This window comes from Vanellus vanellus, assembly GCF_965231255.1.
Source record: "Vanellus vanellus genome assembly, chromosome: 13".
NCBI lineage: Eukaryota > Metazoa > Chordata > Aves > Charadriiformes > Charadriidae > Vanellus > Vanellus vanellus.
The window spans coordinates 1,936,592-1,951,259 of NC_138918.1; the positions used below are offsets into that span (position 1 = coordinate 1,936,592).

The 14,668-nt window shown below is 48.3% G+C and overlaps 1 protein-coding gene across 1 annotated transcript in view; it reads left to right on the top strand.

Moving 5' to 3' along the window:
- Nucleotides 1–14,668, top strand: part of SEPTIN8 (septin 8) — a gene marked incomplete at its 3' end in the record, with an annotated part of 46,834 nt that overhangs the window by 12,914 nt on the left and 19,252 nt on the right. Inside the window, exons 2-4 of the mRNA XM_082489668.1 lie at nt 4,322–4,436; nt 8,234–8,438; nt 9,123–9,309. Of these exons, the coding sequence (XP_082345794.1) occupies nt 4,322–4,436; nt 8,234–8,438; nt 9,123–9,309 (507 nt within the window). The remainder of the gene's footprint in view (nt 1–4,321; nt 4,437–8,233; nt 8,439–9,122; nt 9,310–14,668) is intronic.

Sequence of the window (14,668 nt, forward strand, 5' to 3'; positions counted from 1 at the left end):
GCTGTGGATGGACTTGGGAAGCTGATGTGGGTTTGAAATGCTGGTTTTGGTTCCCTGGGCAGCTTCATGCTGGTGGCCACAGGAATGGGCCAGCGTGCTGTCGCGCATCCCAAGTGCATCCCCAGCGTCCAGCTGAGCATGGCTGCGAGCTGGGGTGGCTGGTGCCATACGGGAGGTTTGAAGCACTATGTTTGGAGGTTGCTTTTTGGTTCTTGTGGTGCTCAGCTAAGTGTGGCCATCTGTGCTACCAAGGGCACGTCTGTCTTTCTGCTGCATGCCAGGGGAAGGGTCCTGTGACATAGCTGTTGAACCAGAGCCAAAGATCGATTTCCCTCTGGGATGGCTGTTGATTCCGTGGCTGTGCACCCCGATGCCATCATTTGTGTGCCTGTTGTCTTCACACACTCTGCTTCTCGGCCTGGCCAGAGTGCCAGCGAAAATGTTGAAAACACTTTGAATTAATAAATTCTGCTCTGGCCTTCTGATGACTCTTTTGTTTCCCACCAAATTCCAGATTCAGAATACAAATGATCCCCTTGTCTCTCTGCTTCAAGCCCCGAAGATCAGCTCAAGGCACAGAAGGTCTTCAAAGACCATGTTCAAAGGCTCTAAGTAAAACCCTAGTAGCTGCCCATCATAGGATGCCATTAGTGACCCAAGAAGTGATGTTCAGGGCTCCAGTGGCTGTTTATGGTGGGAATTTGCATTCAGAGCTGTCCCAAACTCTTAATTATCGTGTTGCACAATGACCAGATGGGCTTCAGGAAAGGTTGGCTGCCTCATGGTTATTTGCAGCCCCAGGATGGGATCTTGCCTGGTAAGAAGCAGGAGGGTTATCTCTCCAGGCTGTGAGATGAGGGACCTAATTCTCACTGGGCGTTGGGGAGGACGGGAGCATTGCAGAGACCAGTGCAACTGGAAAGGGCGGGCTGTGTTTCTGCCTGGCTCTCACCGTGGCTGATCCCATCCACCTCTGCCACGTAACCTGCCTGCTCCTGTCCTGCAGGGCAGTCGCGTTGCTGGCACCAAATGTGGAAAAAGTCCTCCTGAAATTCTTGGCTTTTGTTTAAAACAGAAACAACAGAGAAACCCCACTTTGTTGCATTACTGCTGCCCTCATTTATTGCAGCATTTGTATTCTAGATTGATTATTTATGCTGAGCGTTGCAGGCTGGCTGCTTCTGCTGGAAAGAGTTCAATTTTGAGTGTGACCTTGTTATCTTTACTAGTAGGTGAACCATGTCGAGCTGTCCTTGAGCTACCCTGGGCGAGCAGGAGCTGGCCAAAAGGGTTCGTCATTCGGGGTGAGACTCACAAATCAGTTGCAGGTAGATGCGTGAAGAAGTGCCGGTGGTTGCTCATCTGGGTGGTGGGTAGGTTCCTCTGCAGGGCAGGTCAATGCACCGAACAACACCGGTGAGCAGAAAAATTAGTTGTGTTTGCAAGGTTGTCAACTTTGTAAGCCTGATGGATCGGAGGGAAAGAATAGAAAAAAGTTTTCTCTGTTTTTTCTTTTTTTTTTCTTTCTTTTCTTAGTCTTATTACTTTCCAGCAGTTGTTGCTATTGTTTGTCCTAACACAGCAACAATAACATAATTCCTTTGAAAGCTGAATGACAGCTGAACGCACTGCAAGCACAGCAAATGGTTTTCTGCTTTGGTATCAGCAGCGTCTTGGACTTGAACCAGATTATTATCGCTGCTTACAGAAATAAAAGGAAACTGTGCATTTCAAGGTCACTGACAAAAATATTTCACTGAAGTTTGGCTCATTGGTTTAGCAGCTTTAAGAGATGGCGAGCAGTTTTGAGTAAGTGTATTCTTGTCCCATAATGAACAGTGACCAAACACCACCACACCACACCACCCCCCCCTCCCAAAAAAAAAAAAGAGAAAAAGAAAGCCCTGTGCAAACGCATTTGGATTTCCTCCGGCTGAAGCATGACTGAGTTCTCAATGCAGCCTTGCCGAGCTGGAGCCTATTTTAAAATCCCGAGCAGTGGTGCTCCCTGTTGCCTGGAAACCTCTTCCCAGCCTCGGGCACGCTCAGCCTAATCATAGCCATCGGCAGCCTCTATTTATTTCCCTTCCAAAATGTCATCCCAGGCTTCTGGTTTGTGTTTTTGTTTGCTTGTTTTTGTTTGTTATTTAAAATGCAAAGACACAAAGTGTAGCTGTCAAACTCTGTGACTTTCTGTGGGAACGGCTTGCGTGGCTGTCACTGCATTGCAGTGGTGGGAACTGGCATTTGAAGCTCTGTGAGGTGGTGGCTCGGAGGGGGCCGGGGGACCGGGAGAGGAGAAGTGGGGGGCTGAGAAGATGGGGCTGAGAGCCCGGGGAAGCCCCCTGAACTCTGCTGATGCACGCAGTGGCTTCATGTGCCTTGTGACAGTCCCCTCCTTAAGAGGAAAACCAAACCTGAACAACTCTGAGCCATTTCCCAGCACACGCGTGTCCATGTTCCCCTTCCCGGTGCAGCTGCTCCATGCCGTGCCGGATTCGCGGTTCAGTGTTGGGCTGCCGGGAGCAGCACAGACTCGCTGTTCTCCGTGTGCGCTGGGGAATCGTCCTGCAGCTGGGGTCTGTCCCTGCAGAGGTGTTAGTCTGAGCTTTAGCATCGCCCTGTGGTGACAGATGAACAGAAGAAAGTATAACTCGGAGGTTTCCCTGTCTTAGGGGCCCTTTTTAATTCATCCAAACTCTTGGCCACCTTAAAACCTTAATTGATGCCGTCTGTCCCACAGGAAAACTTTAAACGATTGCTGTTTCCGCTTAGTTAGTGAGCACGATCGATCCTGATGGGACGGAACAGAATTGATCGCAGAAACACAGCTACGATTCGGTTGTGTTTCTGTCCAGGGAGTGAGTCCCTTGGGAGAGTGCTGGGCTAAAATCATCTGAAAGTTGGTAACAAATGCTAACCAGGACAGCCAGAAGGTTTGTACGTGAGGCATAGGAGCTGCTTCAACTGTTCACAAGTTGTTCTTGTGATTTAAGTGGTTTATTTTATAAAGCTGAGAATATTTGTTCTACCAAAGGCAGAACTAAAGGAGGCTTTGACTCGAGATGCAGTTGAACAAAGGTTCATGTTTTGTTTAGCAGGCATAGAGGAATACTCAAGGCTTATCACGTCATTTCTTTTATCTTCCTCTTGAGTTAATTTGAAGTTTGACAGCCAGCTTAGCCTTTTCTCAGGGTATGCTCTTGTCTCGCAGTCTTAGTGCTGGGGCATTAAGTCTGAATTGTCAGGGACAGACAGAAGGACCAGAGCCGGGCAAAGGGCAGACACCTTTTCCATCCCCATCTTCCACTGTGTGCTGGTGATTAAGAAAAAGAGTGGTTTACCAAAGAAACTGTGAGGATGAATGAATCATGCTCTGAAATCACGTATCCTTGCTTCTCCATGGAAGGAGAAGAGTGCTTGAGAGGCTGCAGGGACAGGATTCTGGTCCCCGGGCTGGGACAGCGTTGCTTATTTGCCGTGAGAAGTGGCAACATCTGTTGAAATATTTGTGCAAATCCAAACTCTCCTGTTCTTAACGACTAGAAATAGAAATGACCCTTCTGTCAACTCCTCTGTTCTGGAATTACAGCAGATCCGGGCTGCCTTTCTGCATAAGGCAGGGCAGAGACCTGGTGTCTCTTCGGATGTTTATTGTCTTAGTACAGGTGATGAGTCTTCCTCTGGGGGAGGGAGGAGACAGAAGGAAGAACAAAGTGCATATGGGGGAGGCGGGAACAGGAACAACAGAGAAACGGTAGAAAACTGTGTGGTCACAGATGGTAAAGCAAGAGGGTTCCTCGCCCTGCCTGTGCCACTAGCACCCCTGGATGCGTGAGCGAACGAAACCGTGCTGCTTATGGCAAGAGCAAAGGGAAAAAATCAAGTGCTCGGATGGAGGGGGGTGAAATGCAGAGTCTGCCGAGCTGAATTCACTGCTGGAGGGTTTAAGAAAATAAAATAAAGGGCGAGGAGAAATGAGTGCTAAAACACATGGTGGTGGGTTTTCCTTTGCTAATGTCTCCCAGCTGCATGTAGTTGGAGCTCATGCTAGTGTTTTCTTTGTAGCCTGGTAGCTTAGTTCTCCCAATTCCCCATTAAGATCAGTATTTTTCCCCTCTCTTTTCTGTTGTTGGTGGCTGTCGGAGGGTTTGTGCTGTGGTGTGCCAAAGCACAGGCTCTTGCGGGCAGCGTTAGGGTTTGTGTCGGTGGCTCTGCGGTGCATGGGAGGGTGGTTATTTCTTGGGTTTGGTGGTTCCTCTCATCAATCTGACTTCCCATCTCAGTGCAGTTTGCTAATCTGGCTTCTTCTCCCTACCAGAATGAAGAGAAGAGGAACCTTTCCCTGGGGGGCCATGTCGGCTTCGACAGTCTCCCCGATCAGCTGGTCAGCAAGTCTGTCACACAAGGCTTCAGCTTCAACATCCTCTGTGTGGGTGAGCACAGTCCTCTGCAAACAGACGTGGGCAGAGCCGGCGGCGCGGTGAGGTTGGAACCAGGACTTCTTGTGTCTCCCGCTGCGCCACAGGGCTCGGCAGTGGCTTTAAGCAAGTCAGAAATGCCTCACTCTCTTGAAAAAAATATGTTTTAATTTCAGTGAACTTGAGCTCTCTGAAGCTTTATGCTTCTGAGTGGTGACTTTCACAAGTGACTGTTGGAGGCTTGTTGCCCAAAATTAGAGACAGTTTTGGGAAAAGCTTTAATATATCAAATTTCTGCCTTTGGTGGGAGGGAGGGGGAGGAAACGGGTGTGGGACTGTCCAGCTCTGCCTTGAGCCGAGGTGCAGGAGCTGCAGAGAGCGGCAGGAAGGTCCAAATGGGACAAACCAGAAGAATTCCTGTAATCAGTGAGGTCTTGCTCATCTCTGCTTCAGTAGCTTTGCAATAGGAAGGAATAAGGGAAGACTGTATGTAGCAAGTTAAATATTTCCCTTTGCGAACTGGGGTGGCTGGCATGAGCAGCTTGCCAGTGAATACGGTGTCCAAGTAGATGCAGTCAGATAGACCATGTGTTAGCTGAGAGCTGCTGGTTATAACTCGGTCATTTCTTGAGTGTCAGCCTGCACCCCAAAGCTAGGGATAAGAGGTTTGTGTCTGAGCTGTGCCTGGTTGATGCTTTCCCAGGGTGAGTCAAAGGGCCTGAAGCATGACCATCTCTGTGCTAGAAAAGGGAGAGAGAGCGTTTCTGGTTTTATTGATTGTAAAGTATTTGTCTTGAAGATTGTGAGCAGGTGCGAGAGGCTGACTTTAAAATAACCTCATTATATTCTTGTTTTTTAATTTTGGTATTGACGTGATCTAGCAGACAGTGCTGGCTAGAGTACTAGAAACCAATTCCTTCCAGCGATGAGATGAGCATTATTTTTACTTTGGCTGGTTCTTATACTGTGTATGAGGTCTGAAGTATTGTAACCTGCTAGATCAGCAGAAATACGTCCAGAGACAGCAGCTCCCTGCCTGGCCCTCAGCCTGGCCAAAGAGAATATGGCTCTGTATAGACTGTGCAGTGAAACCCTGACAGCTTACGCAAGGTGCTTGGGCCATACCTAAGCCACTTCTGCATATCCAACCACAAGTAAAAAGCATGGCTGAAATCACAGTTGAACTTCATAGACTTGTTCCTTAGCAGAAGGGTAATTGCAGCAGAGGGCTATATGTTTTTAATTTGTGTCATTCTTGGGGACACCAGAACGGATACTTCTGCATTCTCACCTGACCATACCATTTGTGACACACTGGAAAAAATTACCGCTATTTTTTTCTTTGGACAAGAGGAAAAAAAACGGCTGTACCTCTTTTTGCCAGTTCCTGCTCCCAGCTGTGCCCACAACCGAACAGGAGAATGTGGCTTGCATCAGCCGTGAGTTCTCCATATGACTTTCCTTTCACATTAAACTAGAGCACCAGGCTGCTTTTATTTCCTTGCACAACTCTTAGCCACATCTGGTAGGAAGCGGTGTGTCTGCGCCCTGTTCTGAGCAGTATGAAGGATTTATTCTCCAGTGAAGCGCAGAACCTGCGGCGCTTGAAGAAGGAAAAAGCCCAACCCCCTTGGCAGCAGGCATGGCACCTCTCTCAAACAGAAACTTGCTCGCCCTCCTGCTCTCCCATCAGCATGTCCACTGTAGGGCTCTTCAGAGGTGGCTGGGTCCAGCGAGAGGGGCTACACTCAGTGGAAGGCTGTCTGTGCCGAAGGTGTAGCACAATGGACTGCCTGGGAAACGAGGAGGGAGTAGAAGGCTAGTTCCTTGGATTTTGCCTTTCTCCACTCCCTTGGCCAATAGGGCTGCCTGTAGTGAATGAGGAGTTTAAATGGGGCCCCTTTAAGGCCAATCTGGAAAATGTCAGTCGTTTTGTTACCAGGTGCAGCAGTTCAAAGCCTTTCTGGCTCACAGACAGCCTGTGAGCCAAATATCCTGGGATGAAGCTTGGTTTGTGATGCATCCCAGGTGTCCTTCAATGGCTGTCGGAACAGGGGGGCTACAGATGGGAAACTTCTCCTAATCTTGCCCTACTGGTTCTCTAAGAACTATTCTCTCCCTACCAAGTTTCTCTGTCATCACCTCATGACTTCATGTTCTCTCCCTCTGTGTATCTCAGAGATTCAAGTTTGTAGAATTTTTTCTACTACTGGAAAGATGAAGATGCCTCGGAAGTGCCCTGCTTCAGCACAGCAGTCTGTTTAAGTCTGTAGTAAAAATGCACCATGGAACATGGCCTCTGAAAATGTTGTCATGCTTTGGCCTCTGTGTCACGGATGCCTTGTAGCATTTTGGTATTGGTTTCACTGTGTTTTTCCCTAAGACAGTGTTCTTGTCTCCCCTTGACTGATGAGGCATGAAGAGTTATTGGGCAACAGGGCAGCCTTGAAGGAAGCAGAAATACTAAAGGGAAGCTCCAGCAATCAAGAGCAATATGAGATGGAACTGGCTGCATTGCAAACACCGTCATTTGGGCTGGGTTGCAAGATCTCCCAGTGCAGCTGGATCTCTTCAGCCCAGAGCAGCACCTCTTGCTCTCTGTCAGCCAGCTGCTGTCTTGCTGAGATGGTTTGGATACCTGTGGAAGCTCATGCCTGATGTGATGGAAGAGTTTGTTGCTTATTTCCCCCAGTTTGGCCAATTCTGTTTGCTGCAGAGGTGCCCCTATCATCTCAAAGCATAGACACGCTGTCTGTGACACGTCAGTGCAGAATGGGACCGTCTTGGACAGTTTGCATGCACCGAGCCAGATCTCAGCAGCTGAGTGCCTTCTGCAGAGCTTGTGCTTTTCAGAGAGGAGAGAGAGCGAACGAGCCACAGAGCCGACTTTGGTGTAGCTGTTGTGTGGATGGAGTGGGAAGGGGTTACAGCAGAATGGGCTTTAGTCCTTCGACAGTTATTAATGGGACACGTGGGACTACAGGGTTGAGGCTGTGGAAGAGGGACAAGCTGCCTTAACGCTTCCAGGCAGACCAAAGTTCAACCACGCAATGAAATCTTGAAACCTTCACCCAGCGTCTTTTCTGCTGTGAAAAGAGGTTTTCAGTCTGATAGCAAGTTGTCCTAGCAGGGCTGGAGCTGTCTGCCTGTTTCCCTGCACTGAAATAGGCCCCCAGATTCCCTCCTCGCAGGGGTCTCCACTCTCAAAAAAGGCAGGTTCCCAGAGACTTTTGTGGCAAGATAAAGCAAAGAGAGAAAGTGGTAGACAAGCCTGTTAAAGTCGGGAATCTCACTGAAACGAGTGAGGAAACCTCATTGTCAGACTTCCCTGTCCCCTCCACAGCGCACCGAGTGCCCATTGCTTCATGCTGATCTGCAGCGTTACCTGGAGATATCACTGTCTTTGGGACAGCCAACAACTGACCCAGATGGCCCTTGTCAGTAGGAGCCACTGAGTTTTATTCTTTCTCATCTGATGACTCAAAAGACCCTGCTGAAATTGTACTCTCCTCAGCTTCTCTGGTGCAGAATCCCAGGCAAAGGGGGGCTATGTGGAAAGGAAAATAGTATGTTTAGCTGTTGCTGTGAGATCCTTGCTGGGGAGATGAGACCAAAGTGCTCTGCGTTAGCTTTGCATTAAGCATGGGAGGCCTTCAAGAACGCAGTTACCTTTGTAACAATTATATGTCTGTCCACAGGCAGTTTGTAGTAACCTTTCACATTATAATTTAGTTTTGCTCTGTAATTAAACGTTCTTTGAAGTACCTGTGACAAATTCATGCTGCAGTGAGCTGATGATTTCTCCTTCCTAGGTGAGACCGGCATTGGGAAATCCACACTAATGAATACCCTCTTCAATACCACATTTGAGACGGAGGAAGCCAGTCACTATGAGAGCGCAGTTCGCTTGCGGCCACGGACCTACGACCTGCAGGAGAGCAACGTCCACCTGAAGCTAACGATTGTGGATGCGGTTGGATTTGGGGATCAGATAAATAAAGATGAAAGGCAGGTCTCGTGCCATCTGCTTGGCATTTCTGGGCTTGCCTCTGATGCTTAGATGCGAACTGCCTGCGGTCCTCCTTGCAGTGTTGCAGAGGAGGTGTCCCTATTTCTGTTAATGGAGTAGGTCACTGCAGTGGCTCTGGTTCTGGGGACTGAGTGTAGAGGGAGTTGGGTGAGGAGCCAAGAAGAGAGGTCATAGGAGGTCTTTCCAGCAGAGAATGGTGTCTTCCAGGAGTGTCAGCAGTTAACAAGCTGTCCTCAGTGCAGGGTTGGGAATTATCTGTTCTGGCAGCAATCAGTGTCTCTGGACCTGTCTCATTTAATTACACAGACATCTTGCTCAAGCCCTGGGTAAAGGCTTTCTGGGACTCCAAGGTCTCTCCTTGCTCATGTTGCATTACTACAGCCAGATGGCTCAGCCCTGAGATCTGGGCAAAGCTTGACCTGTGGAAGTAGTCATCTTTCCATGCTCCGCTGTCCTTAGGCTTTGCAGTGCAGCCTCAGGAGACTCCAGTAACCTTTGGATTATAAGGTCTGTGTGTAAATGCCACACTTTTCCTATTGTCAGGCTAAACCATTTTGAGTCTTAGAACTACTTTTTAAATGATACCGTGCTATGTCTGGGAGAACTCCTTCAGCCTTCAAATTGTTTAGTTTTGAGGTCCAGTATCTGGGTTGCTAATGGTATGGTTTTAGTTACAGGCCAATAGTTGAGTACATTGATACGCAGTTTGAAAACTATTTGCAAGAAGAGCTGAAGATCCGCCGATCTCTCTTCAACTACCATGACACGAGGATTCACGTCTGCCTGTACTTCATCACCCCAACCGGGCACTCGCTCAAGTCCTTGGACCTGGTGACAATGAAGAAGTTGGATAGCAAGGTAAGGGGTTGGAGACCATGGTCCCTCTTTCTGGAAGTGGTGATGCTTCTGTTAATATTGATTGTCAAGCGGAAGGTTTTGTTCCTTCCGTGTAAGTGATTCTTGCATGTTAGCTGAGCCGTTTTTAGGACTGGTAAAACTTTGTCTGCCCTGGTGAGTTGCTGAGATCCTGTGCTCTTTTTCTCACCGGCTTTCCTGAAAATGCCAGGTGAAAAGCTTATTTTCCGGCTAGTTGTGTGAAATCTAGAGTGTCCATCACTGTAAGAATCTTACCTAGATTAGTTTACGTTTATCAAAGCCATCAACTGCATCTTTATTAGCTCTTCCTTTACAGGTGCATGGGTAAGGATGTGTTCCAGCTCCTGCAGTTGAGCTATGGAAACTGCAGAGCCACCTCTGCTGTCCTGAGCAGGGACAGAGGGGCTGAGAGCAACCACAACTGTAGACGTCCTAAGGTGGTGGTCAGCAGAGGGGAGGCAGGGGCTGAAGAGAAGCATTGGCTGTGCGTGCTGGCCCACAGGGAGTGTGTGAGCTGCCGCTGCTGGTAGTGCCAGATCATCTGGATAGCAGATCACAGTGTCTTCTGAAAAAGTAAATATGGCGAGAAGTTCTCAAGGTCATAGGAATCTTAAAAGTGGGTCGTGAAGAAGGTCTAGGTGGGGGTTGTTTCCTTGTGCATAAGCTATTCTGCCTTAGGGGGCAGTGGGTTACTTAACTGGTTACTGCTGACATTCCTGCAGCTCAGAGGAGGTTCCTGACACACTTTTGGTTGTTGCAGCTGGCTTCCAGGGAGCGGCAGGAGGCTTCAAAGGTCACTCGTGGCAGCAGTATATCTTCTTTTCTTTTCAAGGATTTCCTGTCTTTCAGAGCAGTATTTTAGCAGCAAGGTGGTTCCTTTCAGCTGGCAGATGCTGATCAGTTTATGGAGGGGGCAGACAAGGCAGTTGGGACCCCGCAGTAACTGGATTACATCTGGGGAATGCTCTCTTCTCTGGCTGTTGTCCATGTGCAGCTCCATCGGACTCTTTTGGCAGGTAGAGTTCCCCCTCGTGGAGTCCCTGCTGTCGGCCCTTGCCACCCGGGGCTGTGGGCCTGCTTTTCCTTGGCCCCGCTCCAGAGCAGGCGCTGGCTTCCCATTGCAGTGGGCTCTTTGTAACTGTGGTGGCTGTTACACTGACTTCATCGGGAATCCGAAAACTTTCCCTTAATAAACTCTTGTCTCTTGGTGCTGCGCCAGCATTACATGTTCCCAGAAATATGTTTGGAGGAAAGCTTTTGCATGATTTCCCCTTGGTGCTGGTGGTCCCACAAAGCTTTTCTCTTCCTTTCTTTCTGCATTCCCTACTTCTCACATCTCCCCGTGGCTGCCTTTAATGTGGTCCATGGGTAGTACCAAAATAAATCCTTTGTACTTGTGCAGGGATGGGAACTTTGTGCGCACACAAGCTTTTTATATTTTAAACTTCCACTTAAATAGTCCTCCCTGAAGTAATTTTATCCCTTTGCTCTTGTCTCCCTTCTTACCACAGTCTGAGAACATCTTGGATTTTGTTGTGTGGTGGCTTCACAAAGCACGCACGTGGGAATGAATAAGCAAGTAGAGAACCATTGATATTTTCTGGGTGTCGGGGGTTTATGTTGCATTTCTGCATTGGTGTCATCCCAGGACATCAAGGTGCTTTCCAGTCACTCCTTAAAGATTTGTGCGTGACAGTGCTGGGCACCTTTCCCAGTACATGTGATCCGTTTGTGTTTGGGGCCAGCGTGCAGGCAGAGTGAAGTGGGGTGTCAGCAAGCCCCAGGCAGCTTTCTGTCTGCTCCAGACTGGAAACAGCGAGTGGTCACCGTGGCTGGGCAGAGAGGTGACGTGCTCCGACGTCTGCAGTCGTGTGAGCGCACCTGAGCCTGGCTTTCCTCTGGGAAAGCTATACACGGCTGGTGGCCCCTGTTTTACAGTTGAAGAATGGAGCCCATGGAGACAAAAGGTGTATCGGAGGCAATGCTTTGCTGCGTGCTCTGCTGGCTCAGCCTCTGAGGCTGGTTTAACAAGGGTTTTGTAGGAACCTGGCTCAGTTACACCTTTGCTTTAGCACACCGGTGGCACGGCATCAGGTGTTGGGCAGGCTTTTGAATCTGTGTGACAATTTCAGTAACGAATCTTGCTTTTAGTGTAAAGTTTACAAAATCCCTTCTGGGTAAAGCTGTTTTGTAAACGAAATCTTCCATTGTACTGTAATACCGTATTTGTTTGGCTGAGCTCATGGCCAGCTGTTGTCTCAGGTATTTAATTACAGCCAGAGAGCTAGAAGCATCTTCAGAAGTGGTTCTAGGTAGATGAAATGCAGCTGAGTGGTAGGTGGGAAGCACGTACGACCTGGCAGGGGTTGGCTTTCCATTGGGTTTAACCCAGGAAAAGGAGGGGATAAATAAGAGAAAATTGCATCTGTACCAGATGAGAACTTGATTTATTGGTTTAAAACACAGCCCTGCCCTGGAAAGTGATGGCACAGCTGTGTGCGGCCATGGGCATCCCGGGGCTCCCTGGTGGTTGTCCCTGGATGGTTTCCAGTCAGTGTGTGCTGTTTACGAGCTGTGACTTGCGCTTGGTGAGCTGACACATCCTAGGTGGGTTGAGGACGCTTCAGGCCGGTTTGTGCCTCTGCTGTTTGGTTTCCAAGGTAGGACTTGCCTGTTGGCTTCACTGAGACTCGCGTTCAGGAACACTTTGGAGATGGGGAAGAATCCAGCTGTATTTCACAGAGTGAAAATGCATGTAGCCTTATTATATTAGCAAAATTATTTTCAACCAACTGACTGACTTCGGCACATTCTTGTAAGTTTTATTTTTGGAGATGAGAAAATAACTCTGTGGTCAGAATGACTTGAGAATGAGGTGTATTTTATGCGTGTGCATGTGAGTTCACTGTCTTGTCTGAAGCACAGACTTCTTCTGGTCATAATTCCAGCTCCAGCAAAGACTTCCAGCACATGGAGTGACAGTCAAGGGGACACTGCATGCCTGTCACGTTCAGAGTGATGATGCTCCAGTAGTTAACTTCGTGATTTTATTACTAGATCTTTAAATAGAGACTATTGCTCTTCCACCATGAGATATAAGAATGTTGCTCTGGGATTTTGCCTGCAACCCCAGGTAGACATTATTTGTTTAAAAGTGAGAGAGGAGACAGAAACCTCATACAGTTCTGGCATCACTTCCTTTTATTGGGGTTTAAAACCTGTCTAGGAAGGAGAGGAGAGGTGACTTTTCTTCTCTAGCTAGTTATATTAGTTTATTTGGCATTAATCTCTGTGCCACATACTGCAGCCTTTGCACAGAAATGGATGTGTGGAAGGTGCTGTAGGAGGGCAGGGTTAGACATGCAGTTCGGTTTGGTAGCATCTTGTATCTCGTTTGTTTCTTGTTTCTGAACTTTTCAATCCTTTCTCCTTATTATGAGGGGGTGAGCTCATTCTAGACTTAGGCAGTTTTTGGGTGCCAATGCTCAAAATCAGAGAAAGGAAAACAGGAAGATAATTGAATGATGGTCTGGGCATCACTTGTGAACCGTGGGATTCTAGCTTGTGGGTTTCCAAGGCATGCATGAAATCAAAATAAAAACAGTAATAATTTGAAAAGTTAAGGAACGTGCAAGGGAAGAAGAGAGAAGGAGAAAGATACACTGAAATGCCGTTTCCAGGACTCCACAGTATGGATGTTGGCTATTGATTACTGGAAATACAACTTGTAAAATCCTTTTGGGTTGTGAACTCTGCGACTGAGTTGCCTTTTCGAAGGATGAGGGACCTGGTTGTAGGGGACTTGAACCAATCTCAGTACACACCTTGTTTGAGTACTGCTGGGGTGGCACCTCCTGCTACCTCCTGCCTCGCTGTGAGCAGGGCTGAGCTGGTGCTTTTTTGGAAGGAGAGGGGCAAATTGCTTACACCAACTGAAAATGGACTAAAATCACTTCTTGTGCTGGTTTGTCAGTGTGCCTGGCTGGACGGAGAGCATGAAGTCCTGCAGACATCAGCTCCCCAGCAGTGCATTTCCCGTCGCAGATACCGCTGCTGAGCGGGTGGTACATGAGCCCTGAGCTGACCCTTTTTCTGTGGGAGATGGTGGATCTAAGCCACCTCAGCTCTTAGCAGGTCAGCGAGGCACCCAGCTGTGGTCATGGCCCTTTTTACCTTTATAATGAGGACACTGACCCGCTGAGGAGCGGAGTGAGCAGCAGACCTTGTTCTGTGTGGGTTTGTGGTCCTTGGTAAAAGAGGGCAGGTCAGTGGCTGAGCAAAAGAAGGAATTTATCCTCTCAGATAAATTTGCAATGAGCAAATTAAGATTATTTTATTTTGGAGCAAGTAAATGCTTTTATATTTAGTGAAGGTTAAACCAGGGTGAGGGGGAACCCAAGACTTAAGGAAAAAACACTGAGCTACAAAGACAGTTTGAGCCGGGAGAGTAAGGTTATTTATTTTAATGGGTACCTGTTGGAGACCAAATGGCTGCTCTGTAGGACAAAAAGCATTGGCTCTTGGGAGGTGTTAGATGGCAAATCAGACTTTTTCCTCATTTGTCTGAATTCTTGTCTTTCACTGCTGTGAATTTGGCTGCTGTTCAGACAGAGGAGTTTTGTTGTTTGTTTAAGCAGTGGTTTGCAGTATTGCACTTGGCTTTTCTGGGCATAGCAGCATTATCTAATAGAGGTTCCTGGGATAGATGCTGCCCCGCTGTAGCTCTCTGAAGCACAGGGTTATAGCGAACCGCATCCCTCCTGAAGGATGTGGTCCTCGTTTGGTGTATGTACTGAGCGGGGGGGGACGGACCTCCCCGCCCTGCAGCTTGCGGGTGGCTTTGTGAAACCTGTGCTGATGAAGCTGTGCGCTGTCTGCTGCTCAGTGGCTGCTGATGCAAAACCAAAGCTGAGCAACAACAGCATGAAAACAAATCTCCTGACTGCTGTGCGGCACCCTGCGCCTTTCCCAGGTGGTCCATGTAATCCGCGCAGCACGCCTGACTTGTGATCCTCACGGAAAGGCTCGGGGAGCCCTCGGAAGGGATCCACAGCCGCTGGGAAAGCATCTGGGGAGTCCCTGCTCCTTCTGCTTAAGCATGGGAAGGCTTCACATCAGCTTGCTGCAGCGTTTCATCCTTGTGCTTGTCTTCTAAAATAGCTTGTCAGCACAGCCAGGAGCAGATAGGAGATAACTCCAGATGTGACAGTTATGGTGTCTCTGCCTCCCTCGACGTGTCTAACAAAATACATAGGCAAGAGCAGAGGCTTTGATCTGCTCATTGTGTATTTATTGCAGGGTGTTTGTCTTCAGTTTGTCTGGAAGTCTAGTAGCCAAATTA